The sequence below is a fragment of the Anopheles stephensi genome, chromosome 2, assembly GCF_013141755.1.
Source record: "Anopheles stephensi strain Indian chromosome 2, UCI_ANSTEP_V1.0, whole genome shotgun sequence".
Lineage (NCBI taxonomy): Eukaryota > Metazoa > Arthropoda > Insecta > Diptera > Culicidae > Anopheles > Anopheles stephensi.
The window spans coordinates 30,009,845-30,036,758 of NC_050202.1; the positions used below are offsets into that span (position 1 = coordinate 30,009,845).

The 26,914-nt window shown below is 48.3% G+C and overlaps 6 protein-coding genes across 9 annotated transcripts in view; 2 read left to right on the plus strand and 4 right to left on the minus strand.

Annotated features, from left to right (window-relative positions):
• LOC118503423 (pericentrin) overlaps nucleotides 1–1,277 on the minus strand; it is a 37,701-nt gene extending 36,424 nt beyond the window's left edge. For all 3 annotated transcript variants that reach the window (XM_036036664.1, XM_036036663.1, XM_036036662.1), the window contains exon 1: nucleotides 1,141–1,277. In XM_036036664.1, coding sequence (XP_035892557.1) covers nucleotides 1,141–1,215 — 75 coding nt within the window. In that variant the 5' untranslated portion in view covers nucleotides 1,216–1,277. The remainder of the gene's footprint in view (nucleotides 1–1,140) is intronic.
• LOC118503424 (probable ATP-dependent RNA helicase DDX46) lies at nucleotides 1,051–5,776 on the plus strand. Its single transcript, XM_036036665.1, has 4 exons — nucleotides 1,051–1,683; nucleotides 1,767–2,126; nucleotides 2,216–4,841; nucleotides 4,903–5,776. The coding sequence occupies exons 1-4, from the start codon at nucleotides 1,661–1,663 to the stop codon at nucleotides 5,143–5,145; spliced, it is 3,252 nt and encodes a 1,083-aa protein (XP_035892558.1). The 5' UTR covers nucleotides 1,051–1,660; the 3' UTR covers nucleotides 5,146–5,776.
• LOC118503429 lies at nucleotides 5,538–26,914 on the plus strand. Of its 2 annotated transcripts, none has more exons than XM_036036670.1 (3): nucleotides 5,538–5,676; nucleotides 5,834–5,942; nucleotides 25,995–26,914. In XM_036036670.1, the coding sequence occupies exons 1-3, from the start codon at nucleotides 5,634–5,636 to the stop codon at nucleotides 26,290–26,292; spliced, it is 450 nt and encodes a 149-aa protein (XP_035892563.1). In that variant the 5' UTR covers nucleotides 5,538–5,633; the 3' UTR covers nucleotides 26,293–26,914. The 2 variants fall into 2 exon arrangements, with proteins under 2 accessions (XP_035892563.1, XP_035892564.1); XM_036036671.1 differs by having other exon boundaries at nucleotides 26,043–26,914.
• Nucleotides 6,093–8,431, minus strand: LOC118503427 (hexamerin-1.1-like). Its single transcript, XM_036036667.1, has 3 exons — nucleotides 8,282–8,431; nucleotides 8,087–8,214; nucleotides 6,093–8,016 (listed from the first exon to the last, which is right to left on the minus strand). The coding sequence occupies exons 1-3, from the start codon at nucleotides 8,376–8,378 to the stop codon at nucleotides 6,172–6,174; spliced, it is 2,070 nt and encodes a 689-aa protein (XP_035892560.1). The 5' UTR covers nucleotides 8,379–8,431; the 3' UTR covers nucleotides 6,093–6,171.
• On the minus strand, nucleotides 14,154–16,470 carry LOC118503428 (hexamerin-1.1-like). Its single transcript, XM_036036668.1, has 3 exons — nucleotides 16,332–16,470; nucleotides 16,137–16,264; nucleotides 14,154–16,066 (listed from the first exon to the last, which is right to left on the minus strand). The coding sequence occupies exons 1-3, from the start codon at nucleotides 16,426–16,428 to the stop codon at nucleotides 14,222–14,224; spliced, it is 2,070 nt and encodes a 689-aa protein (XP_035892561.1). The 5' UTR covers nucleotides 16,429–16,470; the 3' UTR covers nucleotides 14,154–14,221.
• LOC118503426 (hexamerin-1.1-like) lies at nucleotides 19,278–21,580 on the minus strand. Its single transcript, XM_036036666.1, has 3 exons — nucleotides 21,423–21,580; nucleotides 21,227–21,354; nucleotides 19,278–21,160 (listed from the first exon to the last, which is right to left on the minus strand). The coding sequence occupies exons 1-3, from the start codon at nucleotides 21,535–21,537 to the stop codon at nucleotides 19,304–19,306; spliced, it is 2,100 nt and encodes a 699-aa protein (XP_035892559.1). The 5' UTR covers nucleotides 21,538–21,580; the 3' UTR covers nucleotides 19,278–19,303.

The following is a 26,914-nucleotide window of genomic DNA, read 5'->3' on the forward strand; positions in this document are numbered from 1 at the left end:
TCGTGTTGGTCGATACGACCGGTCCCTCCATTGGACTGAAGCAAAACAGAAAATGTTGTTTGTGCTTGTCAGATGATGTTTGTTGCTGTTAGTTCCGTCCCTCCCACTTTTCCCGCAAACCAAACCGTCGGCCACGAAATTGACCCGTGATGCCAACGGACGCATAGCCAACAATTAAATGCAGCGCATCTCGCGGACAGCATTCTTGGCATACGTGTGTGATTGGGAACGGGTTCGCAGCATGTTCCATTGCGCCACTCCGTCAATCGACAGTTGTGGGTCATATTTGTCGACGCTAAGTAGCGATCATCGATCAACGCGTTGATGAACTGTTCCGTTTGAGGCGTGCGTTTGCGATTCGAATTATTTCTACACAGTGCATGCGTTTAGGTGCAAAATAAGTTTTCCTGGGTTTTACTTCCTTTCATCCTCTACCGGATGTAACAGGTTAGTCAAGGGGAATGTATTGTTGGGGAAAGATTTTCCTGAATTCCACTCGCACCGGCCAGATTCATCTTTTGCCGGTAGGCTTTTTTGTTGTATCGCAACGATCGGACAAAAACCCATAAGTGCATGGACAGCCACACTATCTTCCCAGCACGTTCCGGACGGTGGCTGACCATTGCAGCGATTCGCTCGCTGAAAGCCGGCCAAGCTACAAAGTGTCCACTGAACCATAACTACTTTCTATCGATCGTTGGCAACGGTGACGATTGCTCGGAACACCTCCAACCCATGGGAGATTCGCTGTTGATGTTTCGTTTCCTAGGAAACCCGGTGCAACGACAACGGCAGAAGTGGCACACATCGCATCGGGATGTTATGTCGCAGCTAGCTCATGCAAAATTCATCGCCAAACACGTCTCGCGCCAGGCCAGAAGAACACGGTGCGGTACCTCCGCCACTACGCACTATTCCGAAATACGCTTAAAATAGAACCCGTGTTCTACATTTTGCCGCAATCCGTCCGAACACGGCGATACCTTCCGTTGGTAGCCCGTCCGATTCTGCACCATCGCCACGGGTTACACGCGAGCTGTACTAGTCGCGTTTTGCGAAGATAATTGGCCACTGCACCTGAGCAGATTTGCCTGTGGACGTGAAAGATTCACTGGTTCCCATCCCGTATCTAGGGTTTACCTCTTCCGGCTGTTGGCTGATCGTTTGGTTCGCTTCACGGGGAAGCTTCAGTGGTTTCAGCTTCAATCGATTCATTTTTCGCACTATTTCACGCTCACTGCACACGGTGCACCGCCAAACGCATGGTTTTTACACGCACAACACACACGGTCAACACAAAACACCAAACGGGCAACGGGAAGCGGAACTTTTGCTAAAATTTGGTCCGCAATTTTAAAAAGAAGCCGTGCGACCTAGCCGAATTGGCATCATTCTGGATTTGCTTTGGTGTTTATGTTGTGCGCTGCCTGTCAAACGCTCAACGAACATTTGAACGAAACATTTAACGAAAGCGTCAGATTTGACGTTTGACGCCGTCTTTTCGCAGCGCCCAAACAAAACAACATCTGCAAAACTAGGCGGAATCACACTTTATCAGGTGAAAAACACTATTTTCTATTGTTTGTTTAGATCCTCCACTTATCGACTACTACTACTACTACCACTACGTCGGCGGTCGTGCATTGGTAACCTTCTCCCGATGACTCGTACAGGGGAAAATGGGTAAGTCTAGATCGCTCGTAACGCACGCCAGCGGGATGCCGGACAGGTACAAACTTACCGCAATCGTAAAAAAAACCTTGCAGGAAGGATCGGCGCCGTTCGAGAAGCAAGTCGACTTCTCCGGACCGCAAGAAGAAACGGTCACGCAGTCACGATCGCAGCAAGGGCAGTAGCTCCCGTTCGTCCGTCAGCAATGGCAGTACGAATGCGGCCGGCTTTTCGGCAGCTGCCTTCGGTGGCAGTAGTAGCAGCAGCAGCAGCGGCAGTAGCAATGCCGCTCGCCGAGAACGCCACCGCGAGGAGCATCGGGAACGTGAGCGAGAACTGTGGGAGCGGGAAAAGGAGCGTGACCGGGAGCTGGAAAAGGAACGGGAAAAGGAAGCAGCCCGCAAACGGGAACGTGAGAAGGAGCGGGAAAAGTTGAGGGAACAGGCAACCAAGTAGTAAGTACATGAAAGGTTCTGTGCAGGCACCACGGCACGCTACCTTCCTTATTTAATGAGAGAATTTTGCTCTTTACAACACAAAACAGTGCTCAAAGCGTCAGCAGCAGTGGCAAACAGTCCAAGTTCGATCAGATGCCTCCGGGCATGATGGCACCCCCGCCGCTTCTGCCGCCAACGGTGGTCGTTGTGGAAAAGTTGGCCGAGGAAAAGAAATCCATCTTCAGAGAGCGGCCCAAAGAGGAGGTGTACGAGGTGCCGGTAGCTCCGATCGACAAGGAGGAAGAACAACGTCGCCTAGAACAGGAAATGACGAAACGTCGGGAGCGTATCGAACGATGGCGCGCGGAGCGTAATAAGAAGGAACAGGAGATCAAAAAGCCGCTCCCAACGATCATTCCTATCTCATCGGCTGGTGCGAAAAAGTGGAGCCTGGAGGATGATGAGGAAGACGACGAAACGGAGGACGCGAAGGATAAGGCGGAGGAGGCGGTCGAGGAGGAGGAAGAAATCGACCCGCTGGATGCGTTTATGAAGGAAGTAAACGAAGAGGTACGCAAAGTTAACAAGCTGGCCAATCCAATGCCAAAAACGGATGGCAAAGCGTCCAACAGTGGCGTCACGATCATTACCGGTGTGGCAAAGCAAAAGTCGGAAACGAAGAAGGGCGAACTGATCGAACAGAACCAGGACGGGCTGGAGTACTCGTCGGAGGAAGAGCAGGAAGATATTAAGGATACGGCGGCGAATCTTGCGAACAAGCAGAAGAAGGAGCTGGCCAAGATTGATCATTCCGGCATCAACTATATGCCTTTCAGGAAGTCCTTCTACGTGGAGGTGCCGGAAATAGCTCGCATGACCCAGACGGAGATTGACGCGTACAAGAAGGAGCTGGAAGGTATCGCCGTCAAGGGCAAGGGGTGCCCTAAACCGATCAAAACCTGGGCCCACTGCGGTGTGTCCAAGAAGGAGTTTGAGGTGTTGCGTAAGCTTGGCTTCGAGAAGCCGACACCCATTCAATGTCAGGCCATACCGGCCATCATGTCGGGAAGAGATCTGATAGGTATCGCTAAAACTGGCAGCGGAAAAACGCTCGCCTTTATTTTGCCCATGTTCCGGCACATCCTCGATCAGCCCCCGCTGGACGACGGTGATGGGCCGATCGCCATCATCATGACACCAACGCGAGAGCTTTGCATGCAGATCGGGAAGGATATAAAGAAATTTTCAAAATCGCTAAACCTTCGGACGGCTTGCGTTTACGGCGGGACGGGCATATCGGAGCAGATAGCGGAGCTGAAGCGGGGTGCAGAAATTATTGTCTGTACGCCCGGGCGTATGATCGACATGCTGGCGGCGAATTCGGGCCGTGTGACGAACCTTCGGCGCGTGACGTACGTCGTGCTGGATGAAGCGGATCGTATGTTCGATATGGGCTTTGAACCGCAGGTAATGCGCATCATCGACAACGTGCGTCCCGATCGGCAAACGGTTATGTTTAGTGCAACATTCCCGCGCCAGATGGAAGCACTGGCACGCAGGATCCTGAAGAAACCGATCGAGGTGCAGGTGGGCGGACGTTCGGTCGTGTGTAAGGACGTCGAGCAGCATGTGGTCGTGCTGGATGATGAGGCGAAGTTCTTCAAACTGCTCGAACTGCTCGGTCTGTACCAGGAGCAGGGCAGCATTATCGTGTTCGTCGATAAGCAGGAAAATGCGGACAGTCTGCTGAAGGATCTGATGAAAGCGTCCTATCCGTGCATGAGCCTGCACGGTGGTATCGATCAGTTCGATCGTGACTCAACCATGGTGGACTTTAAGCAGGGGCGGGTAAAGCTGCTGATCGCTACCTCCGTCGCCGCACGCGGTTTGGACGTGAAGCAACTGATCCTGGTCGTGAACTACGACTGCCCGAACCACTATGAAGATTACGTGCATCGCTGTGGGCGAACGGGGCGTGCAGGAGCTAAAGGATTCGCCTGGACGTTCCTCACGCCGGAACAGGGACGCTATGCAGGCGACATCATTCGTGCGCTCGAACTGTCCGGCGGCACCGTGCCGGACGATTTGAGAAACCTGTGGGACACGTACAAAGCAGCACAGGAGGCGGAAGGCAAGAAGGTACACACCGGGGGTGGATTCAGTGGCAAAGGGTTCAAGTTCGATGCTCAGGAAGCGGCCGCCGTAAACGAGCGAAAGAAAATGCAAAAGGCCGCACTCGGACTGCAAGATTCGGACGACGAGGAAGACCTCGAGCAGGACATTGATCAGCAGATCGAAAACATGTTCGCTACCAAGCGCATTGTGAAGGAGGTGGAAGCACCGGCGACGAACCAGCGGGAGCAGCAGCAGCAGAATAATCCACCACCGGCACCAGCTCCCCCGGTGCCGAGCGTTACGCACTCGGACAAGCTCGAACTGGCCAAGCGGTTGGCGTCGAAGATAAACCTGCAGAAAACGCTCGGCACAGACTCGAAGGGTGCGACACAGCAGGCAGCGGAAGCAATACTGAAGGGTGCCAATACGCAACAGTTGATCGCGGCCAAAACGGTCGCGGAACAGTTGGCGGCTAAGTTGAACAACAAGCTCAACTATCAACCGAAAGACGAGGAGGAACCGGTGGTCGAGACGAACGAGCAGGTGTTCCGGAAGTACGAGGAAGAGCTGGAGATTAACGATTTTCCGCAGCAGGCTCGCTGGAAGGTTACATCGAAGGTACGTATCGCTATGCAAATGGCGTACTGCGCAAGACTAATGACATCGACATTCATTGCAGGAAGCATTGGCGCAAATATCCGAATACTCCGAGGCAGGTCTTACTGTGCGCGGTACGTACGTACCGCCTGGCAAAAATCCGCCCGACGGTGAGCGTAAGCTGTATCTGGCTATCGAAAGCTGCAACGAGCTAGCGGTGACGAAGGCAAAGCGAGAAATTACACGCCTCATCAAGGAAGAGTTGCTAAAGCTGCAAGCGTCGTCGCATCATGTTATTAACAAGGCCCGCTACAAGGTGGTGTAAGGGGATTCTTAACAACTGAGACACGCCAACCCGACCGGCTGCATGATCCGTGAAAGCAAACTATTGCTTATTGCATAATAAAATTAATTATACTTAATGCGTAATAGCAGAGCGGTAATACGCACAGGATTAAAGAACGAAGGTGATTTATCACAAATGATTTCGAGCGAAGCAGCGAACACTGCCTTCCCCAAGGAGCACTGGCTACCCACAGATGAGCATGGCAGGCCAAGACCAGCGACGGAGGTAGAGTGATCAAAGTAAAAGATAACCCCCGAATAGGGATGGGATCGAATCTGAATTGGACCTCGCCTTCGGCAGCGATACGGTTGAGAAGTGCGATTAGCTAAAACTTAGCAACCTATGAACCATTCCACACGAGAAAAACGAACGATAAACGAACAGTTAAATTAAGAAGTTTTGAAAATAGCCTTTCAATCACCAAGAACTATGAATAATCTAGCTGGAAGCTGCTGAAGAATTGGCTGATGAAAGGACAACAACGACCACTAAAAAGAACACACCTTGCAGGTATGATCTAAGTTTGATAATTATTATATTAACTAGCCTTCATTAGTATGTTTCGAAAGTTAACACAAAAGAATAATGTAATAAAATCAACTTTAAAGAATTTTTTGAATAGTCGATGAGCACATAATTAACTAAATTAATTTGATCTGATTTCTAGCAGATGGATTCCTCGATTTCCCAGTGCCTGTGGTATTGAGCAAGTGCTGCTCAATGAAATCATGCACCATGCAACGACCGATACTGCAGAATTTGATGAAGATAATGAGGTAAGTTTTTAAACTTTAGTTTCATGCAAGTGGGTGAATTTTTCAATAACTTCAACAGCAAGTTTACCATGTTATTAATGACAGTCATGCAATTGCTGTCCGTCATCCTTTGGCCCGCAAACAGCAATGTAACCGAAAACTCAAAAGTTGTACATTTTTCCTTTCATTTTATTACATAACTATAACTGTGAGCAAATCAATTTATCGTAAACGCATGAATGATACGATTTTAGTAAGAGGAATTGGCCTTGAATTCGTCGGTGTGGTAGATCAGAACATCCTTGAAGTACATGTTCTTGGTGTAGAAGTAGCTGAAGTCGATGTCACGGTCGAACGGATAGCCGAACGGCAAATCGTCGATGTACTTCGAGCCAGAGCCAACACCGCACGAGTACGTGTAGTCGTAGGTCGAGAACTGCTGCACCTTGGGGGCGTAGTACGGCGTCACGATGAAGTAGAACGTCATCTCGTAGCCGCTCGGGAGACCCTTCGGCAACAGCAGCCGGTCGGGGAAGCCACAGTGCGCCTCGGAGTTGTCCAGGACGAACTTCTCGCCACCGTTGTAGGCGGTCATGATCTTCTTGTACAGCTCGGTGTAGGTCGTGCGATCGCGGACGCTGTAGTAGAAGTCGCGCGAGTTGCGGACGATCGTGTTCTTGCCAGCGACAAAGTCGTACAGGTACTGGTCAACCTCGACGAAGTACTTCTTCAGGTACTGCAGCTGCTTGAAGTCGTAGAACTTGGGGCCCATGTACACACGGACCACGCCCTTGCCGGCGAACTCGGAGAACACGTCCAGGGTGTAGGAGAACGGCTTGTGGTTGATGCGCTTCTGGCGGGCGAACACCGAGAAGTCGAAGAACTTCTCGCCGGAAGCCTTGAGCGGAATGACGTTGCTGACGTCCGAATCGTAGTACTCGAAGTAGGTCAGGAGCTTGTCGAACACGACGCTCTTGATCTCCACGCCCTTGAAGTACAGCTCCTCGTAGGTGTACGGCTGCAGGTAGCTCTTGAACTGGTAGTAGAAGGTCAGGAAGCGGTTGTACAGCTGGTAGAAGAAGGGATCGCGCATCGAGGTCTCGAAGTGCATGAGGGCGCTCGGGAAGTACTTGAAGAACTTCTCGCCACCGCTGTACAGCTGGCGGGCGACGATCTCCAGGTATCCGAAGTAGTCCTTGTCCACGCTGTCGGGGTTGGCGAAGATCATGTTTCCGACGTACTCAACCGACTCCGGCTTACGCAGATCGATCTTGGATCCATCCTCCAGGTAGTAGTAGCCCTTGTCGATCACCTGACGAATGCGGAGCTCGTAGTCCTTCAGCAGGTTCACCTGGTAGTAGAAGTCCTTCGACACCGAGTAGTAGTCGTTGCGCACGAAGAACGGAATGCCGTTGTAGTAGCTCAGCTTCGACCAGTAGCCAGTCTTGAGCGGGAGCTCGTAGTCGAACTCCTCGATCGGTCCCAGGAAGTTGGCCTGACGCTCGAGGTAGTAACGGGCAATCAGCTGCTGGTACATGTACATGTACAGCTCGCCGCGACGGTCCTTGTACAGGTTGAACTTGTCGGTGCCAATGAAGTACGGGTAGTCCATCATGAAGTAGTAGTAGTACGCGTTCAGGCCGATATCCTCGGTGAAGTACGACAGCTTGTCCTCGCCGTAGTACTCCACGGGGTAGGTGGCGGTGTAGTTGGAGTAGACCACGTTGTACTTGCCGTTGCTGACGAAGCCGAACTTCTGGTCGTACAGCTTGCGGAACGTGACGCTGTGGATGACGTCGGTGTTGAAGAAGTAGTACGGGTAGATCTCGTAGATGGCCGGCAGGACGAAGCCCTTCAGCTGCGGGTGGTGGAACACGGCCATGGTCACAGCGTGGATGAACAGGCCCTCGTTCACATTCTCGCGAGCCCAGACCACGTTCTTGTAGAAGGTGTCGAAGTCCACAGAGTTGTAGAAGAAGGTGAACAGCAGGTAGGTCTGCTTCATGTACTCCTGGTCGTAGATGGTGAACAGCTCTCCCTTGCCCAGGAAGCCGGCCTTGTAGTAGTTGAAGAACTCAACCACCTCTTGGTAGTTCTGCGCGAAGGAAAGGAAAAAAAGGCCAGTAAGAGGTGAGCTCGATGATGGCCGCCAGTCGGCCACTTACCACATATTTGCTCTCATCGGTGACGTAGGACTTGGTGTACGGGAAGTACTCCTCGAACTGCAGCGGAAGATGGATGTTCCTCAGCACCTCGAAGAAGAACTTCTGCTTGAACAGGAAGTCCTTGTCGGCTGTGGTAAGGAAAAACGGCACATGAACCGGACGGTCGCAACACGGGCGAGGACAGCTGCCACTTACCATATTTCACACCGGTCACGGGTTGCGAAGCGGGATAGTAAGCACCGCTGGCCAGGGCGACCAGGCCAAGGGCGATGGCTACAACAGTCAGTCTCATCTTCTACTCTCCTTTGTGGACACCACACTGTGAGTGAGGATGTGCCGGAGGATCGCCGGTTTTATACCCAAATGCAGCAGATACCTTATCAGACCGCCGGTCACCTTCTTTCTGCTTGTTTGCGTAACATTGATAGGAATACTGGGTGTGTGTGATGCGTACTGCTCTTCTCACATTCATTCTCACACGATTGTAAACGTATTAATCATCTTATGGATTCGTGTACGGTATTTACTTCACCTGGGCGCAAGAGTTCACAACAGTTCATAGTCTTGCTTATAACCTTGGGAAGTACTCAAGGACAATTTCGGCACTAAGATTGTTTAGCATTTGTCAGCCACACACTGTTGTTGAACATTCATAATGCTTTTGCTAATGCCAATGAAAGTCTGTGTAGAGGTGAAGAGTCCTGTCCTGTTAGGATACAATTCAAGCCTGTTGCATCTGATCCCGGCTTTTAACGGAAATTTCAAACTTGAGCAATGCGAAAAATCTGATCGATGAAGTGAAGTAAACCGTTGTTCTAGATTAGCACGAAGCCAGTGTCATGGAGTCGCAAGCGACAACATAGATCATAACTCCTTGGGACCGCCATTTTCGTCATAAGGAAATGATCAATCCTAAGACTATCCATCATTGTGGTAGAAATAAGTGTAATAGGCCATTATGTGGGTGACATAACCCGGCAAGCGACTTGTAGTAACAATCATTACAAATTTTCACTGCTATCAGCCATATGCAATTCCTCCTTACTGTAAACAGTACATTATGCATTCTTTTTGGCAAGGTAGCTCATACGCTGCATTACTATGACCGTGGCGAGATAGGCGAGCACGCGCGCTCGGTACGACTCGGCTAGCGATAAGCGACCTTATGCACGCGTCCGAGCGGATAGCGTGCGATCAATACGCGGATGTGCAGATTAAACGATCGTTTCAGGTTCATTAACCTGAACGTAACCGATGTGCACAATTTTGGCTTTTTTGTGCAGAGTCCAGAATCAGTATTCTTTGTATACACGATTAAGGTGCAGTGGAGGGAATCGGATGGACGCTTGGGATTGAGCACGATTTTAGTTGAACTCGTATGTTTAGAGTGACATCATCATTGCATATTTGCTCTTGATTCTGATTCGATTCGTGTAGAACCTTTATTAGCGGGCTATTTTTGAAAACGGTTTAAAATCACCTAGATTTTGTTGGAAATCCATCTTCTTTACAGTTCCCAAACATTTCCAGCTAAATGTCCCTAGTAGCAATTGCTTCGGCGTCCCGGTTGCATAGTGCTAGCTGATATCAAAGCACATCTAAAACAAACGAACGCAATATGTACAGTAAATTTGCACTTTAAAGATTTTGCCTGCCAAGCATATCAAATTCATCCAAACAAATCAAATGATGTAGAAGAATCGAACCTTCAGTTTCGGACAAAATATTTAGTAAAGGTTGTTTATACAGGGACAGACAATATTATAAGACCACTTTTATACACAATTTTTAAATGACTGCTGTCGATTTTTTTATAAAGTGTAATTAAAGCAAAATTTGCCAAGAGCATCCTCAACATCCTACCTTCTATATTTCAATTTAAATTGAAGCGTGAGTTTGAGTTTTGAATTTTCCATTTCAATGACAAACTTGAATCATGGAGTAAGAAAAAAAAACTTAGACAAAGTAAAAAAAATTGTGAACCAAAAAATCTAAAGTTCTAAAATCTTAAAGTTTGATGAATAGGCCTATTTTATTGTATACGATGGTTGTATACTCGTAATATGGTTTGATCGTACTTTTGTGAGAGGAACAAAAAGATACTTTAAATCGGTATCTCATTTGATCCAATGATAAAAACGTTGTCCCAACATTTGAAACTAAATATTACTAAAATAACAAAAAAAAAGTCGTTTTGTTAAAATTCGACGCCACAGCCTCAATTTTAAGATTTTAAAAACATTAAATGATCTTACTCTATAGTCCGTCACTATTTATATATTGGAGAATGGATTTTAATAATATTGTAGTAATATTAATTGGAAGTTCCCAATCAATGGACAGTGCCTCAAATGGAAATTTGGACACTTTAAAATCGAACAATTGCTGGACTTTGAGGTAAATTTTCTTAGCCTAGGGCTGGACAATCAACATTCTCTCTTCGCTCATTTCCTGCTACATCTTTCAATTAACCATTGACAAACACCGGATTGAGAATTGATTGCCAAATGGCAAAAAACAGATAAAATAGTGAAGAAAGTCCACCGTTTTGCAAGTCAAATGGAAATCCGGACAGGACACATTTCTTAGAGTTATCATATGAAATCGATAGAAAATTCAACTCTAAATGAATAATACAGTGAAATGCATATTAAATAATGGAGAGTTGCCAGGCCATACTACGCTATATTTTATTAGGTTTTTTTTATTAAATTGCGTCATCCAACTCTTGAGCGACAGAACTTGATGCATATGTATCCATTGTAAAGGAGAGAGGCATGTATTACTCTGCAGGAATTTTTAGCATTAGAGTAGATCTATCATTTGCTGTACAATAAACCAATAACATAGCCTCAAAACTACAAAAAAAGGTCGAAGAAAAGCCCCTTCACCAAGGGGGAAACCGACACTCGGGAGATTGATTACAAATCATTAAACATCAAATCCTTCTATGATTATTTAGAATCCACCAAAGTTAATATAAGAATGGTATGAGGTCATTTTAAGATCCTCTATTTTATTGGACATAACTCTTTGATACAAGAGAACTCCAAAACTGAAGACAGAATTAACGGCTATAAAACTATGGAAATACAGACGCAGTATGTTGGTCGAGAAAGGAAAATATTTTTTGCAGGACAAACGAATGACTTCTTTTTACTTAAGTGTCTTTTATAGTGTTCTATAGCTGATAACACAATAATGGCTAGTTCGGGAACAGTTGGGCTGCGAGGTACTTGCCAAAAAAAGGTTAACATCTTTTCAGGAGAAATTGAACCTATGAAAAATAGCTGTAGGCTTGTATATCGGTCCAAGGAACTGGATAGCTTAATTTTTTTGATGTCATATTAAAGGTAAACCACTGCATTGATAAGTTATAGCAAATGATGAAGAATATTGCCAAAATATAGGAGATATCCCGAAAAATTGCCTTTTATTAAGAGTCTACCTGTACAACACGTCGTGATTACCATGGCTATTGCAAACTGGCCAAATGGCTTGGAATATTTTTTGCAAATCTTCAGGTAAAGATTAAAGACCATGTTTGAAAAATAATAGTGGCCTTATTCCTTGTTACATACGTCAAACTAATCGGACCTATCTCTTCTTCTTCCTTGGCACTACAACCTCGAGATGTCTCGGCCTGCCATTTCTACCTTACTGTGACTTAATTTTATCCGTTTAGCAATCGCTCGATTTTAAGGTGTCCGGATTTCCGTTTGAGACACTGTAAATGTCGCCTCAAATTTCGCCCGACGGGAATTAGCATCCGGTTTCTCTAAAATAGTTCATTCTATATAATGATACACAACCTGCTAGTTCATGCCGCACATATAATAGTAAATCATTATCGATATCATGTAGCCGGATAGTCAGCCTTTGAAAGAGGTCTTTGAGACCTCATTCGCCTCTTTCCTGTCTATTGTTACATGTGTGGTACAACTATTGTGTGTATAGCTTAACTGTTACTTAGCTATTATGGTTCGGGAAATGTAAAAACTATTTCGCCATGAATTTATATTTCTCGGTACAGGTTGCTGATACGTAAAAATCGGATGAGCCGGTTCTGCTGTTATTTGGTTGGTATCAAGTTGGCAGGTGACTCGGTGTGTAGTGTATCCATGACAATCGGGAAGAATGTGGCGGAGCGTAATGTCGAACCTGCAAAGTGGTGGACTGGATCTGTTGAGAAGGTAGGAGTTTGTCAGACGAATGTGACCGATGCGAAGGCGGGAAAGGACTCGTTGGATGGGGCTGGAATATGGATCATCCATCCAAGGTGCGGTGTTGTGCTTGATGGAGCGGAATTTCATGGACAGGACTAGGATGTGCCAGGTAATGATCTAAAACTATTGCAGATGATGTGGAGCTGGATGTTGGGTCTTTGGAGGGGTCGTGTTCGAGCGGGGTCAGAACAACGTGACGTTCGGAATGTCAGCCCGAAGTCCTTTGCCGTTACAGCTCCGGCTGAAAAAGAGCTGAAAGTATGGTTAGAGAGCTTGATGGCGCAGTAGTCAAGTCTGAAATGAATCCCACAGCCGGCTGACACCCGATGAGTGGAGCCGTGTGCGAATATGTGGTGCTGGTGCTGGTTCGGATCAGGTGCGTAAAGATACTATGTGACGATGTTGCTGCATTTCCAGTTCCCCGGAGAGTGTTCCCAGAAGGCCCAGTCTATCTAGCCCCAAACACCACAGCAGAAAAAATTGTCTAGACAAACTTTGTGTGTCTCTTCTGGACAGCAGGAAGAGTGTTAGCATATTTTGTGTGTGATATTTCATAATTCTTTACCGCTGCCGAACCTTGTGAATCCCTTTTTTCAAGAGTTCACAAAATTTGCAAGTAGTAGGCTATGAAGAGGCCAGTATAATATCATCTGCATAAATGAACGCTTAAATTTGGATAGGGAATGAAATCTGGAAATGGAGCAAACTAGGGATTCTGATGAGGAAAGGGATGGTAGAGAGAGAATTGCTCCTTGCGGAACACCATTCTCCAGTATGTAGGGATTGGAGAGGTCGATTCCTATTAGTACTCTAAATGCCCGGTCCGTAAGGAAGCTTTCACTGAACTTGGTTAAAAGTCCACCAAAACCCCAGCCGGACAATCGGTAAAGGATGGCGTTGTGCCAGGTCCGGTCAAAAGCTTTGTAGAGGTCAATGATAGCTAGATTTATGTGCTATGTTCAAGCTTGGAACCGCACCGGAATGCATGCTGGTTAGTACTAGGGAGATTACGGTCTTCTAGTTCTACGATTTACCATTCTATTCAGCACCTTATCTTTGCAGTGAAGGAGCAAGACTGGACGTTAATTGTCTATTTCGTAAGGAGATTTTTTGGGTTTAGGAATCGATCCGGTTAGGCTGGACTTCCAGTCTGCCGGGATATTTCCGGTGGATCAGATGCTATTTAAGATGGTAAGAAGGGTTAGATTGACATACGGAGGAACATATTAAAAGAGTCGATAACCTGCTCTGACATGATTGATTGATTCGCTCTGACATTGTCTTAGGACCCAACTAAGTTATGCTACTGAGAAAGGTCTATTGTATCTAGTGGCCTCTACTTAGGGAAGTGTCATCTTTTCTGTGGTGCGTTTGCGGTTGCGAAATATTGGAGAAAAAGCAGAGCACACTAGAGCACACTCACTCGCCGCCAAAGCTACTTACAGGTCAAGAGAGGGTTGATATCATTAACAAACTGTCTCATTCCATAAGAGAACATTTCTTTTGGGAGATGTGTTGCCTTTCGTTTATACGTTGCTTCGAAGGGATGCTCTGGAATTTCTACTTCTTCTTGGCTTAACGATCTTTGCTAGGTCATCCCGGCCATCCAATTGCTTACTAGAATTATTTAAACCTCGCAGTTGGATAATAAGTCCTCACAACGGAGAACTTGGCCGAACGACCTCTTAGGCCATGCCTGTAATTTCTGGCTTACTAGACTTAATGATACCAATGATAGGATGGGATTTGAACCTCGCGGTCCTATCGTTTGTAAACCGGCTCCGTTATCGCATCTGCCACCGTGCCGCCCCGCTGTCTATTACACAAATACCTTGTCGATGTAATTTTAAAGCAAACAAAAGTTTATTCAATTGTCATGTAAGGCTTTTAGAAATATCGTATCAAACATTTAGTATGGGACGTACGGCTTTACTTCATCGGAGTGGAAGATGGTAACATCCTTGAAGTACATGTTCTTGGTGTAGAAGTAGCTGAAGTCGATGTCACGGTCGAACGGATAGCCGAACGGCAGATCGTCGATGTACTTCGAGCCAGAGCCAACACCGCACGAGTACGTGTAGTCGTAGGTCGAGAACTGCTGCACCTTGGGGGCGTAGTACGGGGTCACGATGAAGTAGAACGTCATCTCGTAGCCGCTCGGGAGACCCTTCGGCAACAGCAGACGGTCGGGGAAGCCGCAGTGCGCCTCGGAGTTGTCCAGGACGAACTTCTCGCCACCGTTGTAGGCGGTCATGATCTTCTTGTACAGCTCGGTGTAGGTCGTGCGATCGCGGACGCTGTAGTAGAAGTCGCGCGAGTTGCGGACGATCGTGTTCTTGCCAGCGGCAAAGTCGTACAGGTACTGGTCAACCTCGACGAAGTACTTCTTCAGGTACTGCAGCTGCTTGAAGTCGTAGAACTTGGGGCCCATGTACACACGGACCACGCCCTTGCCGGCGAACTCGGAGAACACGTCCAGGGTGTAGGAGAACGGCTTGTGGTTGATGCGCTTCTGGCGGGCGAACACCGAGAAGTCGAAGAACTTCTCGCCGGAAGCCTTGAGCGGAATGACGTTGCTGACGTCCGAATCGTAGTACTCGAAGTAGGTCAGGAGCTTGTCGAACACGACGCTCTTGATCTCCACGCCCTTGAAGTACAGCTCCTCGTAGGTGTACGGCTGCAGGTAGCTCTTGAACTGGTAGTAGAAGGTCAGGAAGCGGTTGTACAGCTGGTAGAAGAAGGGATCGCGCATCGAGGTCTCGAAGTGCATCAGGGCACTCGGGAAGTACTTGAAGAACTTCTCGCCACCGCTGTACAGCTGGCGGGCGACGATCTCCAGGTATCCGAAGTAGTCCTTGTCCACGCTGTCGGGGTTGGCGAAGATCATGTTTCCGACGTACTCAACCGACTCCGGCTTACGCAGATCGATCTTGGATCCATCCTCCAGGTAGTAGTAGCCCTTGTCGATCACCTGACGAATGCGGAGCTCGTAGTCCTTCAGCAGGTTCACCTGGTAGTAGAAGTCCTTCGACACCGAGTAGTAGTCGTTGCGCACGAAGAACGGAATGCCGTTGTAGTAGCTCAGCTTCGACCAGTAGCCAGTCTTGAGCGGGAGCTCGTAGTCGAACTCCTCGATCGGTCCCAGGAAGTTGGCCTGACGCTCCAGGTAGTAACGGGCAATCAGCTGCTGGTACATGTACATGTACAGCTCGCCGCGACGGTCCTTGTACAGGTTGAACTTGTCGGTGCCAATGAAGTACGGGTAGTCCATCATGAAGTAGTAGTAGTACGCGTTCAGGCCGATATCCTCGGTGAAGTACGACAGCTTGTCCTCGCCGTAGTACTCCACGGGGTAGGTGGCGGTGTAGTTGGAGTAGACCACGTTGTACTTGCCGTTGCTGACGAAGCCGAACTTCTGGTCGTACAGCTTGCGGAACGTGACGCTGTGGATGACGTCGGTGTTGAAGAAGTAGTACGGGTAGATCTCGTAGATGGCCGGCAGGACGAAGCCCTTCAGCTGCGGGTGGTGGAACACGGCCATGGTCACAGCGTGGATGAACAGGCCCTCGTTCACATTCTCGCGAGCCCAGACCACGTTCTTGTAGAAGGTGTCGAAGTCCACAGAGTTGTAGAAGAAGGTGAACAGCAGGTAGGTCTGCTTCATGTACTCCTGGTCGTAGATGGTGAACAGCTCTCCCTTGCCCAGGAAGCCGGCCTTGAAGTAGTTGAAGAACTCAACCACCTCTTGGTAGTTCTGCGCGAAGGAAAGGAAAAAAAGGCCAGTAAGAGGTGAGCTCGATGATGGCCGCCAGTCGGCCACTTACCACATATTTGCTCTCATCGGTGACGTAGGACTTGGTGTACGGGAAGTACTCCTCGAACTGCAGCGGAAGATGGATGTTCCTCAGCACCTCGAAGAAGAACTTCTGCTTGAACAGGAAGTCCTTGTCGGCTATGGTGAGGAAAAACGGCACATGAACCGGACGGTTGCTACACGGGCGAGCACAGCTGCTACTTACCATATTTCACACCGGTCACGGGCTGCGAAGCGGGATAGTAAGCACCGCTGGCCAGGGCGACCAGGCCAAGGGCGATGGCTACAACAGTCAGTCTCATCTTCTACTCTCCTTTGTGGACACCACACTGTGAGTGAGGATGTGCCGGAGGATCGCCGGTTTTATACCCAAATGCAGCAGATACCTTATCAGACCGCCGGTCACCTTCTTTCTGCTTGTTTGCGCAACATTGATAGGAATACTGGGTGTGTGTGATGCGTACTGCTCTTCTCACACGATTGTTTCTATGTTGCTTGATAATACTTGAACCTGCATAGAAAAAAAAGCATACGAATGGTTGTAAACGTAGAAGGTTCATCATCTGCTGGATTCGTGTACGGAGATTGCTTTACCTGGAAGAGATCGCTCAAGCTCCTCGTCTAGCTTGTAACCTTGGAAAGCGTTCAAGGACACCACGGAAAATATTATTCGGTGTAGATTAGTACATCCGTGGCTTGTCATCGTGCAATAACCGAATCGTTTGTGCTCTGCTCTGCTTACAGCTGGCATTTCTGGATAGCTTTATTCATTTATACAGTAGCTGGATAGCCAAGGCCGAATGGAATTTAATACCAGCCTCATCATTTTAGCAACTGGTTTCGCTACCAAATCGCTGCAAACGGTAGAATACATACGCAACAGAATGAGTTATTTAACTTTATTTATTTGCAGTTAATATGAGGGCTTTTCGTCGTACATTCAGGGCGAATTGCTTATATGTCTACATTATCTTTAATAACCTAAACGGCCAGCTTGTTTGACTTCACCTGGGGTCAAAAGTCAGCACCGACAACAACATTGATGTTGAGTTACGTGAGAGGGCTGCTGGCTGCCAACCGGTCATACTACAGCCTGAGGAAGCTTCTCCACTCTAAATACCTGTCGCGAAGGACGAAGCTGGGACTGTACAGAACAGTTATAGTCCCAGTACTCACATACGCCTCTGAGACATGGGCTCTATCCAAAACTGACGAAGCCCTCTTAGCCGCGTTCAAGTGGAAGATGCTCAGAAGGATGTTTGGCCCCCCATATGTGTGGAAGGACAATGGAGGAGCCCTTTATTCCTTTATTATCTAAGATTGCTAAGACCCTAATTGCTAAGACACTTAACAGTTACAGGAACGGAAGGATCGAATACAATTTAAAAGCGCAGCGCGTGACATGTCCGGTTGGTGACGATTACTGATACAATTATATTCACGGCACATACGGAGAAAGGGATCAAAGGCGCCAAAACGGGTTCGGCGATCCTCTACGTCAAGCAGCGTCCTTGGGCGAAGCGGCCAGGTTGGGACGTATAAGTTGAGCCCAGAGAGTAGTGTTGGGGAGTCGATCCGGTAGTCCAAAAGTCACGCAACAAAAATAGTCTCTGGACATTGCAGTTACGCTGGTTCAGCGACTCAATACCCAAAAGCGTACAGCGAGCGTCGTAGTCCACTTGGACCCTCATAGAAGCGCAATGCAAACCGCTGGACGGATTCCAAACGGGCTAGGGGCCGAACAGCAAATGGCCACCATACAATGGAGGCATACTCTAGCACCGATCGAACCAAGGAGCAGTAGAGCGTCTGGATGGAGACGGGGTCCGTGAAGTCGCGATTAAGTTGCTTAAGCAAGCTTATCAGCTGGTTGCCCTTGGTGACGACGTGTTCGAGCTGTTCGTGGAAGCTCAGCTTCTCATCGAGGAGTACTCCTAAATCCCTAACACAGCTTTTGCGGACAATAGCAGAACCGTTAAATGTGTAGTCGTACACCAGAGGACAGCGCTTTCTCGTGAACGTTACGACAACACACTTTTCAACACACAATCCAAGACCATTCTCTGAACACCAGGATTGGAATGAACAGAGTGTAGATTGAAGGCGGAGTTGGGTGGACCGGTCTTGGATCGACAGGAATAGCTTCACATCATCAGCAAACAGTAGGTGGCTTCCAGCGGGAAGCACCCTAGTTACGTCATTGATGAAAATGACGAACAGCAGCGGTCCGAGGTTGCTCCCTTGAGGCACCCCTGAAGAAGCAGGAATACAACGCGACAAGTTGGATCCCATTTTCACGCGGTGCGATCGGCCGGCGAGATACGAACGCATCCAACCTGAAGCTTGGCGAGTAGCAAGGAATGCGGAACACTGTCAAAGGCAGCTTTGATGTCCGTATATATCGCGTCCACTTGGGAGCCGGCGTCGATGGTCCTGTGGCATTGGCTGACAAATTCAATCAAGTTTGTGGTGGTTGAGCGCTTGGGGACGAATCCGTGTTGAGTAGTGCTGAGGTAGTTCGAGACAGCAGCGAGAAGAGGCTCGTACACAACAAGCTCAAAAACCTTAGCGCAGGCGCAAAGCGATGTGATGCTGCGGTAATTACAGACGCTGGATTTGTCTCCCTTTTTGTGCACTGGAACTAACCACGAGGCTTTCCAGCTAGCAGAATAGGTCCCCAGGCGAGAAACGAGTCGCGAAAAATCGAGCCCAGGATTGGCGCAATAGTGGCACCGCTTCGCTTCAGGATGAAAGGCGGAATCGCGTCCGGTCAATAGCTTTTAGAATTGAAGACTCGTCAAAGATCGGCAAGCGAGGAGTCATGGCATCACGTGGTGTGTGTGTGATAGTGCATCAGCAATTTGCTCCGCCTCATTCACTTCCGGAAGAAAGATGGCGGCGAAACGCGAGGCAAAGATATCACAGACTGCTGACTGGTGTGTTGCCGTTGAAGCTGATGGAAAGCGGGGAAAGCCGGAGAATTTCCGCTTGGCATTGACAAAGTTCCAAAGTGCACAGGTCAACATGATTTAGATTTGGCTAGAAATATTTAACTTGCTTTACATGAAAGTACGCATTAGTTGTAAATTTAAGGTATTTCGTATATTTGTTATTTTTCTGACTTATTTAAAAATTAAAATTTTTATTTTTTAAAGGCATATCCTGGCATTCATAACCTTAGTGCGATTCGTTCGTTTGATTCCCATCCACATGGTACACCAGCACATCGCTAAAGATCATATTTTTCGTAGCGAAGTTGCTAAAGTTAATCTCCCGATCGAACGGAAACCCGAACGGCAGTGCGTCGATGTACTTCGAGCCCGAACCCGTACCGCACGTGTACGTTGCGTCAAAGCTGGAAAACTGTGCCATCTTGGGCGGATAGAAGGGCGTCACGATGAAGAAGAAACTTAGCGGCAGCCCGTTCGGGTGGCCCTTGGGCAGCAGCAGACGATCGGGCCAACCACAGTGTACTTCGGACATGTCGAGCACGAACCGCTCCTCACCCCGGTACGCCTTCATGATACGCTTGTACAGCTCGGTGTACGTCGTCCTGTCGCGAATGTCGTAGTAGAACTGGCGCGTGTTGCGCCTTATCTGATTGTCGCCCACGGTCAGCTCAACCGTGTACTGATCCATTTCGACGAAAAACTTCTTCATGTACTGCAGCTGGCTAAGCTGGTACATCTTGGGGCCCATGTACATGCGAACCACTGCCTTGCCGGCAACTTGGGAGCTGATGTTCAGCACGTAGCTGAACGGTTTGTGGTTCAGGCGTTGTTTGCGTGCATAGACGCTAAAATTCCAGGTCGACTGCTCGGCGCCATAGTTGAACCCGAGCCCACTGCTAATGTCCACATCGAACGGTTCCATGTACGTGACCAGCTTCTCCACCGAAACGCCCTTAATTTCAACACCCGCAAACGTTAGCTCCTCGGCGGTGTACGGCGCCAGATAGCTCTTAAAGTCCCAGTAGAAACCCAGTAGCCGCTGGTAGAACTGATAGAACACGGGATCACGCATCGATGTTTCGTAGTGCATCAGCACACCCGGCCACACTTCGCTGGCCGACCCGTAATAGTCTCCCTGAGCCAGTATCATCCGGGCCGTCGTTTCGATCATCTTGTAGTAGTCCCCGTTCACACTATCGACCGACCCGCTCACGAGATTTCCCACAACATCGATGGCTTCCGGTGTGCGCAAGCTAATCCGCTGCCCATCGCGCGTCACCACGTACCCCAGATCGATCGCCTGTCGTACGCGCTCCTCGTGCGCCTTCAATCCGCCCAGCTTAATCGGATCGTACGGCCGCCACAGGAAGTTGGCTTCGCGCGAACGAAACGGAACACCGTTCCAGTAGCGTAGCATCGAGTAGTACCCGGTTGCGATCGGCGATTCCCAGGTAAGCTCCTGTATCGGTCCCAACCCGTTGGAGCTACGCTCGAGATAGTAGCGAGCGAGAAGCTGCTGATGCATGTACAGATACAGCTCACCTCGGCGATCGTTCTTTAGGCCGAGCTTATCACCACCCAGGAATGGTGCATAATCCATCATGAAGTAGTAGTAGTAGGAGTTTAGGCCCACATCTTCGGTAAAGTACGACAGGGAACCTTCGCCGTAAAACTGCGTAGCGAAGGAGGAGCTGTAGTTTGACTGGGCCAAGTTGTACCGCTTGTTCGTGTGGAACCCATAGTTCGGATCGATGGCGCGCCGGTTAGCCGCATCGTGAAACACGTCCCCGTCGAAGAAGTGGTGCGGGTAGATCTCGTAGATGGCCGGCAGAATGATGCCCTGCAGGTCTGGACGGTGCAGCACGGACAGGGTCAGTGCGCTGAGAAACATGCCCTCGTTGAGGTTCTGACGCGCCCACACGACGTTCTTGTAGTACGTATCCCAATCGAGCGCATTGTCGAGGAACCGGTACAGCTGAAGCGTTTGTTTGGCGTACCAGTAGTTGTAGATGGTGAATATCTGTCCCTTTCTCAGCAGGCCCTGCTCGTACGATCGCATGAACTCGCTCACCTCGGTGTAGTTCTGAAGAAACAGAGTCACAACACTAGTGCCGATGCCACTCGAGACGAAGCTTTCTCACAAACTTACCGCGTACTTGCTCGGATCCGTAATCCAACGGTCGGTGTACGGGAGATACTCTTCGAAAGCGATCGGTTGATGGAGGTGGCGCAGAATTTCGAAGAAAAACTTTTGCTTCACGAGAAACTCCTTGTCCGCTGTAGTTGAAAGAGGACGGAGAGAGCTGAAAACGTTTACCACCATTGTCCTTCGACCCCGTACGTACCATACTTGATCGACACTCCGTCCACTGTTGCCTGCGATATTGGTACGTAGGTACCGGAGCAGATCGCTAGCACGGATCCGAGGATCACCAGCAAACGCAAACCCGAGCGCTGCATCTCGATCTCGAGTGTAAACTAGGCTCACAACGCTACCCTGCACCTGGTTTTATAGATTCGTTCATCTGACCGCTGATAAGGATGGCAGCAACGATGACGACATTTCGTTGGCAAGTTTTCGTTTAATCAAACGGCATTACCTAACGAGCTGCTCGAAACTTTGCAACAACCGTGTGCAAGAGCTGGATGCATTCATGTTGGTGATAAGAAGGTTTGTGGCCAAGCACACCGGGCACTGCCCGGTTGATAGAATAGAAGGCATAGGGGCCTTGTCGATTCTAGGGTGTGTTAACATAGGGCAGTGATTCGGAAATGTTGGCGTCCCTGGTTTTAATCTGTATGTGCGACCTTAAAGATCAGCAATTCCTTCCCTTAAGATACAAATGTATAGGAGAAGGTCCTCTGACTTAGGATAGGCTGATGGATATAAAGAGGGTTAATTTTCAGAATTCAGATTTTTGGGGTTATTAGGTGGCCGAGGTCACTGCGGCGCCGGTCTTAACACGGCTGGGCCGGGGTTCAAATCCCATCCATCCCGTACGTAGGGCTGACTATTTTACTACGGGTACAATTAAGTCACAGAAAGCCAGAAATGGCAGGTGGATCGAGGTTGTAGTGCCAAGGAAGAAAAAGAAGAATTTTCAGAAGCTTAATCTTCCTCATTGATCCCCATTGACTCAATATGATGCATGCAGACCCAACCAAAAGACTAGCTTTCTTTTTTTTTTGTAAAATTTGAATATAATTAAGACTGCATGTGTCGCAATACAGGCAAAGATAGGCGATCTTGACTTATCTTTTGCATCGGTTTATATCCCCCCGGAAGCCAATATTGAATTATAGAAGATCAAAAAGGTTCTTGAAAGCATAGAGACTGCTCTAAATACGCCTTTTCTTCATCCTGGGAGATTTTAACTGCCATGGATATGACTGGGGATGCACAAAAGATGACAACCGTGCTCCAGTCATTAGGGACTTCTGCGACACACATAGTTTGACAATCTTGAACTCTGGTGAAGCTACTAGGGTTCCAGGTCCGATGGTGCGTGAAAGTGCGATAGACCTGTCTGTATGTTCAGTGTCGCATGCTCTGGATACTACGTGGAAGGTTATCCAAGACCCCAATGGCAGCGATCACTTGCCGATTGAAATTCTCATAACTAGAGGGAATCGACCAGTTGATAGTATACCTGTCAAATGCGACCTGACAAGGAATATCAATTGGACGCGATCAAAGTGAGTTGAGAGAAGGTGTCGTAAAAAGCCCGTTTTGACACATGGAAAGAAGTAGAAGACCGGCACCAGTTTGACGTTTACTTGACCGAATCGAATCAGCTGGTTATATGTGTTGTTTATTATTCTCGAAGCAATAACATCATTATAAGATTTGTTTTCTTCCATTCTGCTGTTCAATATCGTTCGGAAAGCTAAGATCAAGTGAAGAAATCAGGATACTGTAGTGTTTCAGTGCTATCTGAGGTGATTTTTAATTATATTTATTACTGTTTAAGGTGGTAACGATTCAGCGCCTATACGGACACGGCAGCTTTGACTGTATCGGCGTCACAGGCGGAGCCGGTTTGCATCCCCGAACTCTTGGTTGATCCGAGATATAGGATCATTCCACTTTTTGGCCGATCTGCAAGCAAAAATTCATCAAGAGCACAGCAGATCGAGCTTCATCAATGTATGCTAGAGATCGCTTGCTTGACCAACAAAGAATGCTTGACCGCAGATTGTTTACATTTCAGTCAAGTAAACGTCAAATTTTTTTTCAAAATGTCCGACCGAGAAATCGCTATTCCGACACCTCCTCTCAACTCACTTTGGGACGCGATACAGCGAACTAATGTCATCTTCGCTGTCATCTGTAACAACCAGTTTGGACCTACGAGGGCTGACAATAAGGTAAGGTCTCCATTTTTTATTTTCATAGAAAATGACATTTATTTACAAAAAGCGATACACCGTTGGAAAGGCAAAGGTCTTGGCTACTTTTCTACATAATCGCCATTTTTTTCCAACACCTTGCGCATCCGCACGATGAACTTGTCTATGCCGGCAGAATACCACTCTCCGTCCGCCTCGCGCATCCAGGTGTTGACCACTTTCTGAACCTCCGCGTCACTTTCAAACTTCTTCCCTCCGAGATGTTTTTTCAGGGCGGGGAACATGTGGTAGTCACTTGGGGCCACGTCGGGACTATAGGGAGGGTGATCGATGATGTCCCAGCCAAATTTCTTGAGCAGGTCAAGGGTAACGTTGGCTGTGTGCGAGCGCACGTTGTCGTGGTGAAATTTCACTCCTTTGCTCAGCAATCCCGGGGGTTTGTTTTTTATGGCACGACTAAGCTTTTCCAGGGTCTCACCTTGCCATCACCTTGCCGGCTGACAGTGTCGCCTTAAACTTTTTGGGTTTCGGAGAATCGCTATGGCGCCATTGTTTGGACGACTCCTTTGTTTCGGGTGTGTAGTGATGAGCCCACGTTTCATCCCCCGTAACAAACCCTTCCAAAAAATCATCGCCTTCCTCTTCAAAACGGGCCACAACTTTGGTCGCACATTCCACGCGCCGCTTCATGTGGTCTTCGGTCATCTGTTTCGACACCCATCGGGCAGAAACTTTGTGATACTGCAAGTTGTTCACAAGGATATGACGGATTGTTTCGCTGCTACACACTCCTCCAAGCTTCGCTTCCAAGTCCCTAATTGTCGCACGGCGGTTTTAGAGCATTTCTGCCTCCACTGCTTGAACAATCGCATCCGAGACCGACGGTCGGCCACTTCTCTCCTCGTCGTGAACATTAGTGCGCCCGGAATTGAACTCGCGGCTCCACTTACGCACGTTTTTTATGTCCATGCACTTTTCCCCGTAAACTTCAACTAGTTGAGGATGGATTTCAATAGGTGTCACCTTTTTCGCACTCGTATTACAGAAACGTATTAAAACGTATTACAGAACGCAATTCGCACTTGGACGCTGACGCGAGGGGTACCTCCATCGTTGACGGCTGCTCAGCCAAGACTGAGCGGTCGGGGAAGCCTCACCTAGCAGCAAAGTAGAAGTGGGGGAACCAAGGAACACTGCGGTGTTGCCAGATTTCGCCTAGCGCGTGATCCGGCGAAGTTGCAGCGTTGGAGACCTTACTTTATTGTCAGCCTTCGTATTAGTGGAGTAAAAAACCTCATAAATTCTATACACGAGTGCGCCCTTGCAGCCCAAACAAGGGGGCCCCACCAAACAAGGACTTATATAGACGCCATGGCTCCGCAGCGCTATCCGAACAGTATAAAGCTCTGGAAGGCATATGCAAAAATTTGCTTAAAGCTAAAAAAAGGGGTTTTTGGCACAAGTACGTCGAAAACCTTTCGCCTTCCACTTCACTCCGTTCGTTGTGGAACATTGGTAGAAGGATGCGAAACAGCACTATCACCAATGAGAGCGAAACATTTTCGGGGGACTGGCTCTTTCAGTTTGCCGAAAGAGTCTGTCCAGCTTTCGTTCCCGCGCAGAAATTTGAACAACATGCGCCAATACGCGACATCAGAAGGACTACTGGGTCAGAAGGACTAAGAATACGCGCGGATCCTGTTCGGCTTCGCTAAAGAAATGGGAATCACGCTCTGATTCCTCCCCACTTCCTATCCCGTAATAGTACGCACTATTGATTGTTCAACCTAATATAGTACAGGGTGTTCGAGATAAATTTGACACCTGGCCTTTGGGTTTATATCTCAGGGTTGAGTTGACGTATCAAAATGATTGATATGTCATTCGATTGCTAAAAGTTGTGCGAACAAGTGTAAAAAATGTCTAACTCCGTAAATATGTGGAACCCGTCCGAATTGTACAAGCGCGTAACGTGTGTTATGATGGTTCGTGCCGGCCATACGAATGCCAAAATTCGGAAGGCGGCGATGTGTTCGCTGAACACCGTAAAAACAATACCACGATGGCTCAACTAAGCTGTTGTGGTCCTCGAACCCAGACATCAGCACGCAATCCGGAACAAACGGTTAGGAAATTCGAAGCTTCATCGAGGGAGTTCGACGCAAAGGACGGTATCATCAAATTCCCGGACCGCGCAAAACCACAAAGGCTGCCTCCCGTCCCGAAAACACGTGACGACATCCTGACGACGCTCCCGATTCCCACTTTACCAGCGGAACTCACCATCCTCTACCGAGTTCACCCGGGATAAGGTGCATTTCAATGACAGGAGAAGGAAATGTCTCCTACCCGAACAGCCTACATCCATGAATTATTTTGATAATATTCAGTATAGTCGATAACATATACGGCCTGGCCGTCACCACGTGAAATAAAAAAAGACTACATTTTTGAATTCATTCGAGATATGGCCATTAGTTGCTGGCGCTCAAATAATTATTTACTTCTAAAATAATTGTTCATTAATTTCATTTATTTATTTATTTTCTTACTTTGTATGCCACAAGCTTACTGAATGCTGCCTTCAAGATCTTGTCCCCCATACTCTTCTGCAGACTTGCGCCCCTTGCTACGGATTTCGTCAGAAGCTACCAAGCTGGATTTGTTGGGGCGAAATCCATGACTGACCAGTTCTTTACTCTACGACCGATCCTCCAGAAGTGCCGGGAGTGCACCAGAGTACCCCACGAACCACCTGTTCATCGACTTCAAGACAGCCTACGATACGGCATGGCGGTACTGTTTCCCTGCGAAGCTGGTACGGCTATGGGGGGGCTACTCTGGACGGTGTGCAGTGCAAGGTGAGAGTGTCGAACATGCTGTCGAAATCGTTCGTCGGAGGCAAGAGGACGGACTATCCCGTCTACTGTCGCTCTGGAAGGTGTCATGTGAAGCGAGCGCTTCAACAGCTGGGGCACAATTTTCACCCGGTCTCTCTAATTCCTTGGCTTCGCGGATGACATCGACATCTTCGGACGGACATCTGCGGCGGTTCGCAAGGCGTACACTGGACTAAAACTTGAGGCCAATTGGATTGGATGGAGGATCAATGCGACGAAGACAAAGTACCTGCTTGCCGGAGGCTCTGACCGTGATACCGTGCACGACTCGAAAGCAAAGTATTAGTTGACGGCGACGATCTTGAGGAGTTCTGCTACCTTGGCACGATCGTTACTTCGCGGACAACAATGTAAGCAGCGCAATCTACGGACTCCATAGACTCCTGAGATTCAAAAGACTCCTACAGCGCACGAAATGCGTCATATATCGTACACTGATATGGCTGGTAGTCCTTTACGGGCACGAGTCGCCACCTTTGAGCGACGGGTGCTACGGATTATCTTGATCTTGAGAATGAACCAGAAGGTAGCTGGGCTGTTTGGCGACGCAGACATCCTGACGGTTGCCATAGCCGGAAGGATAAGCT

Coding starts and splice junctions, on each gene's coding strand:
- LOC118503424 (XM_036036665.1), top strand. CDS start 1,661: ATGACTCGTACAGGGGAAAATGG. Junction 1,684..1,766: donor ACTCGTACAGGGGAAAATGG/GTAAGTCTAGAT, acceptor AAAACCTTGCAG/GAAGGATCGGCGCCGTTCGA. Junction 2,127..2,215: donor AGGGAACAGGCAACCAAGTA/GTAAGTACATGA, acceptor AACACAAAACAG/TGCTCAAAGCGTCAGCAGCA.
- LOC118503429 (XM_036036670.1), top strand. CDS start 5,634: ATGAAAGGACAACAACGACCACTAAAAAGAACACACCTTGCAG. Junction 5,677..5,833: donor AAAAAGAACACACCTTGCAG/GTATGATCTAAG, acceptor TCTGATTTCTAG/CAGATGGATTCCTCGATTTC. Junction 5,943..25,994: donor AATTTGATGAAGATAATGAG/GTAAGTTTTTAA, acceptor GTATGCCACAAG/CTTACTGAATGCTGCCTTCA.
- LOC118503427 (XM_036036667.1), bottom strand. CDS start 8,378: ATGAGACTGACTGTTGTAGCCATCGCCCTTGGCCTGGTCGCCCTGGCC. Junction 8,215..8,281: donor CGTGACCGGTGTGAAATATG/GTAAGTGGCAGC, acceptor TCCTTACCACAG/CCGACAAGGACTTCCTGTTC. Junction 8,017..8,086: donor CCGATGAGAGCAAATATGTG/GTAAGTGGCCGA, acceptor TCCTTCGCGCAG/AACTACCAAGAGGTGGTTGA.
- LOC118503428 (XM_036036668.1), bottom strand. CDS start 16,428: ATGAGACTGACTGTTGTAGCCATCGCCCTTGGCCTGGTCGCCCTGGCC. Junction 16,265..16,331: donor CGTGACCGGTGTGAAATATG/GTAAGTAGCAGC, acceptor TCCTCACCATAG/CCGACAAGGACTTCCTGTTC. Junction 16,067..16,136: donor CCGATGAGAGCAAATATGTG/GTAAGTGGCCGA, acceptor TCCTTCGCGCAG/AACTACCAAGAGGTGGTTGA.
- LOC118503426 (XM_036036666.1), bottom strand. CDS start 21,537: ATGCAGCGCTCGGGTTTGCGTTTGCTGGTGATCCTCGGATCCGTGCTA. Junction 21,355..21,422: donor CGGAGTGTCGATCAAGTATG/GTACGTACGGGG, acceptor TTTCAACTACAG/CGGACAAGGAGTTTCTCGTG. Junction 21,161..21,226: donor CGGATCCGAGCAAGTACGCG/GTAAGTTTGTGA, acceptor CTGTTTCTTCAG/AACTACACCGAGGTGAGCGA.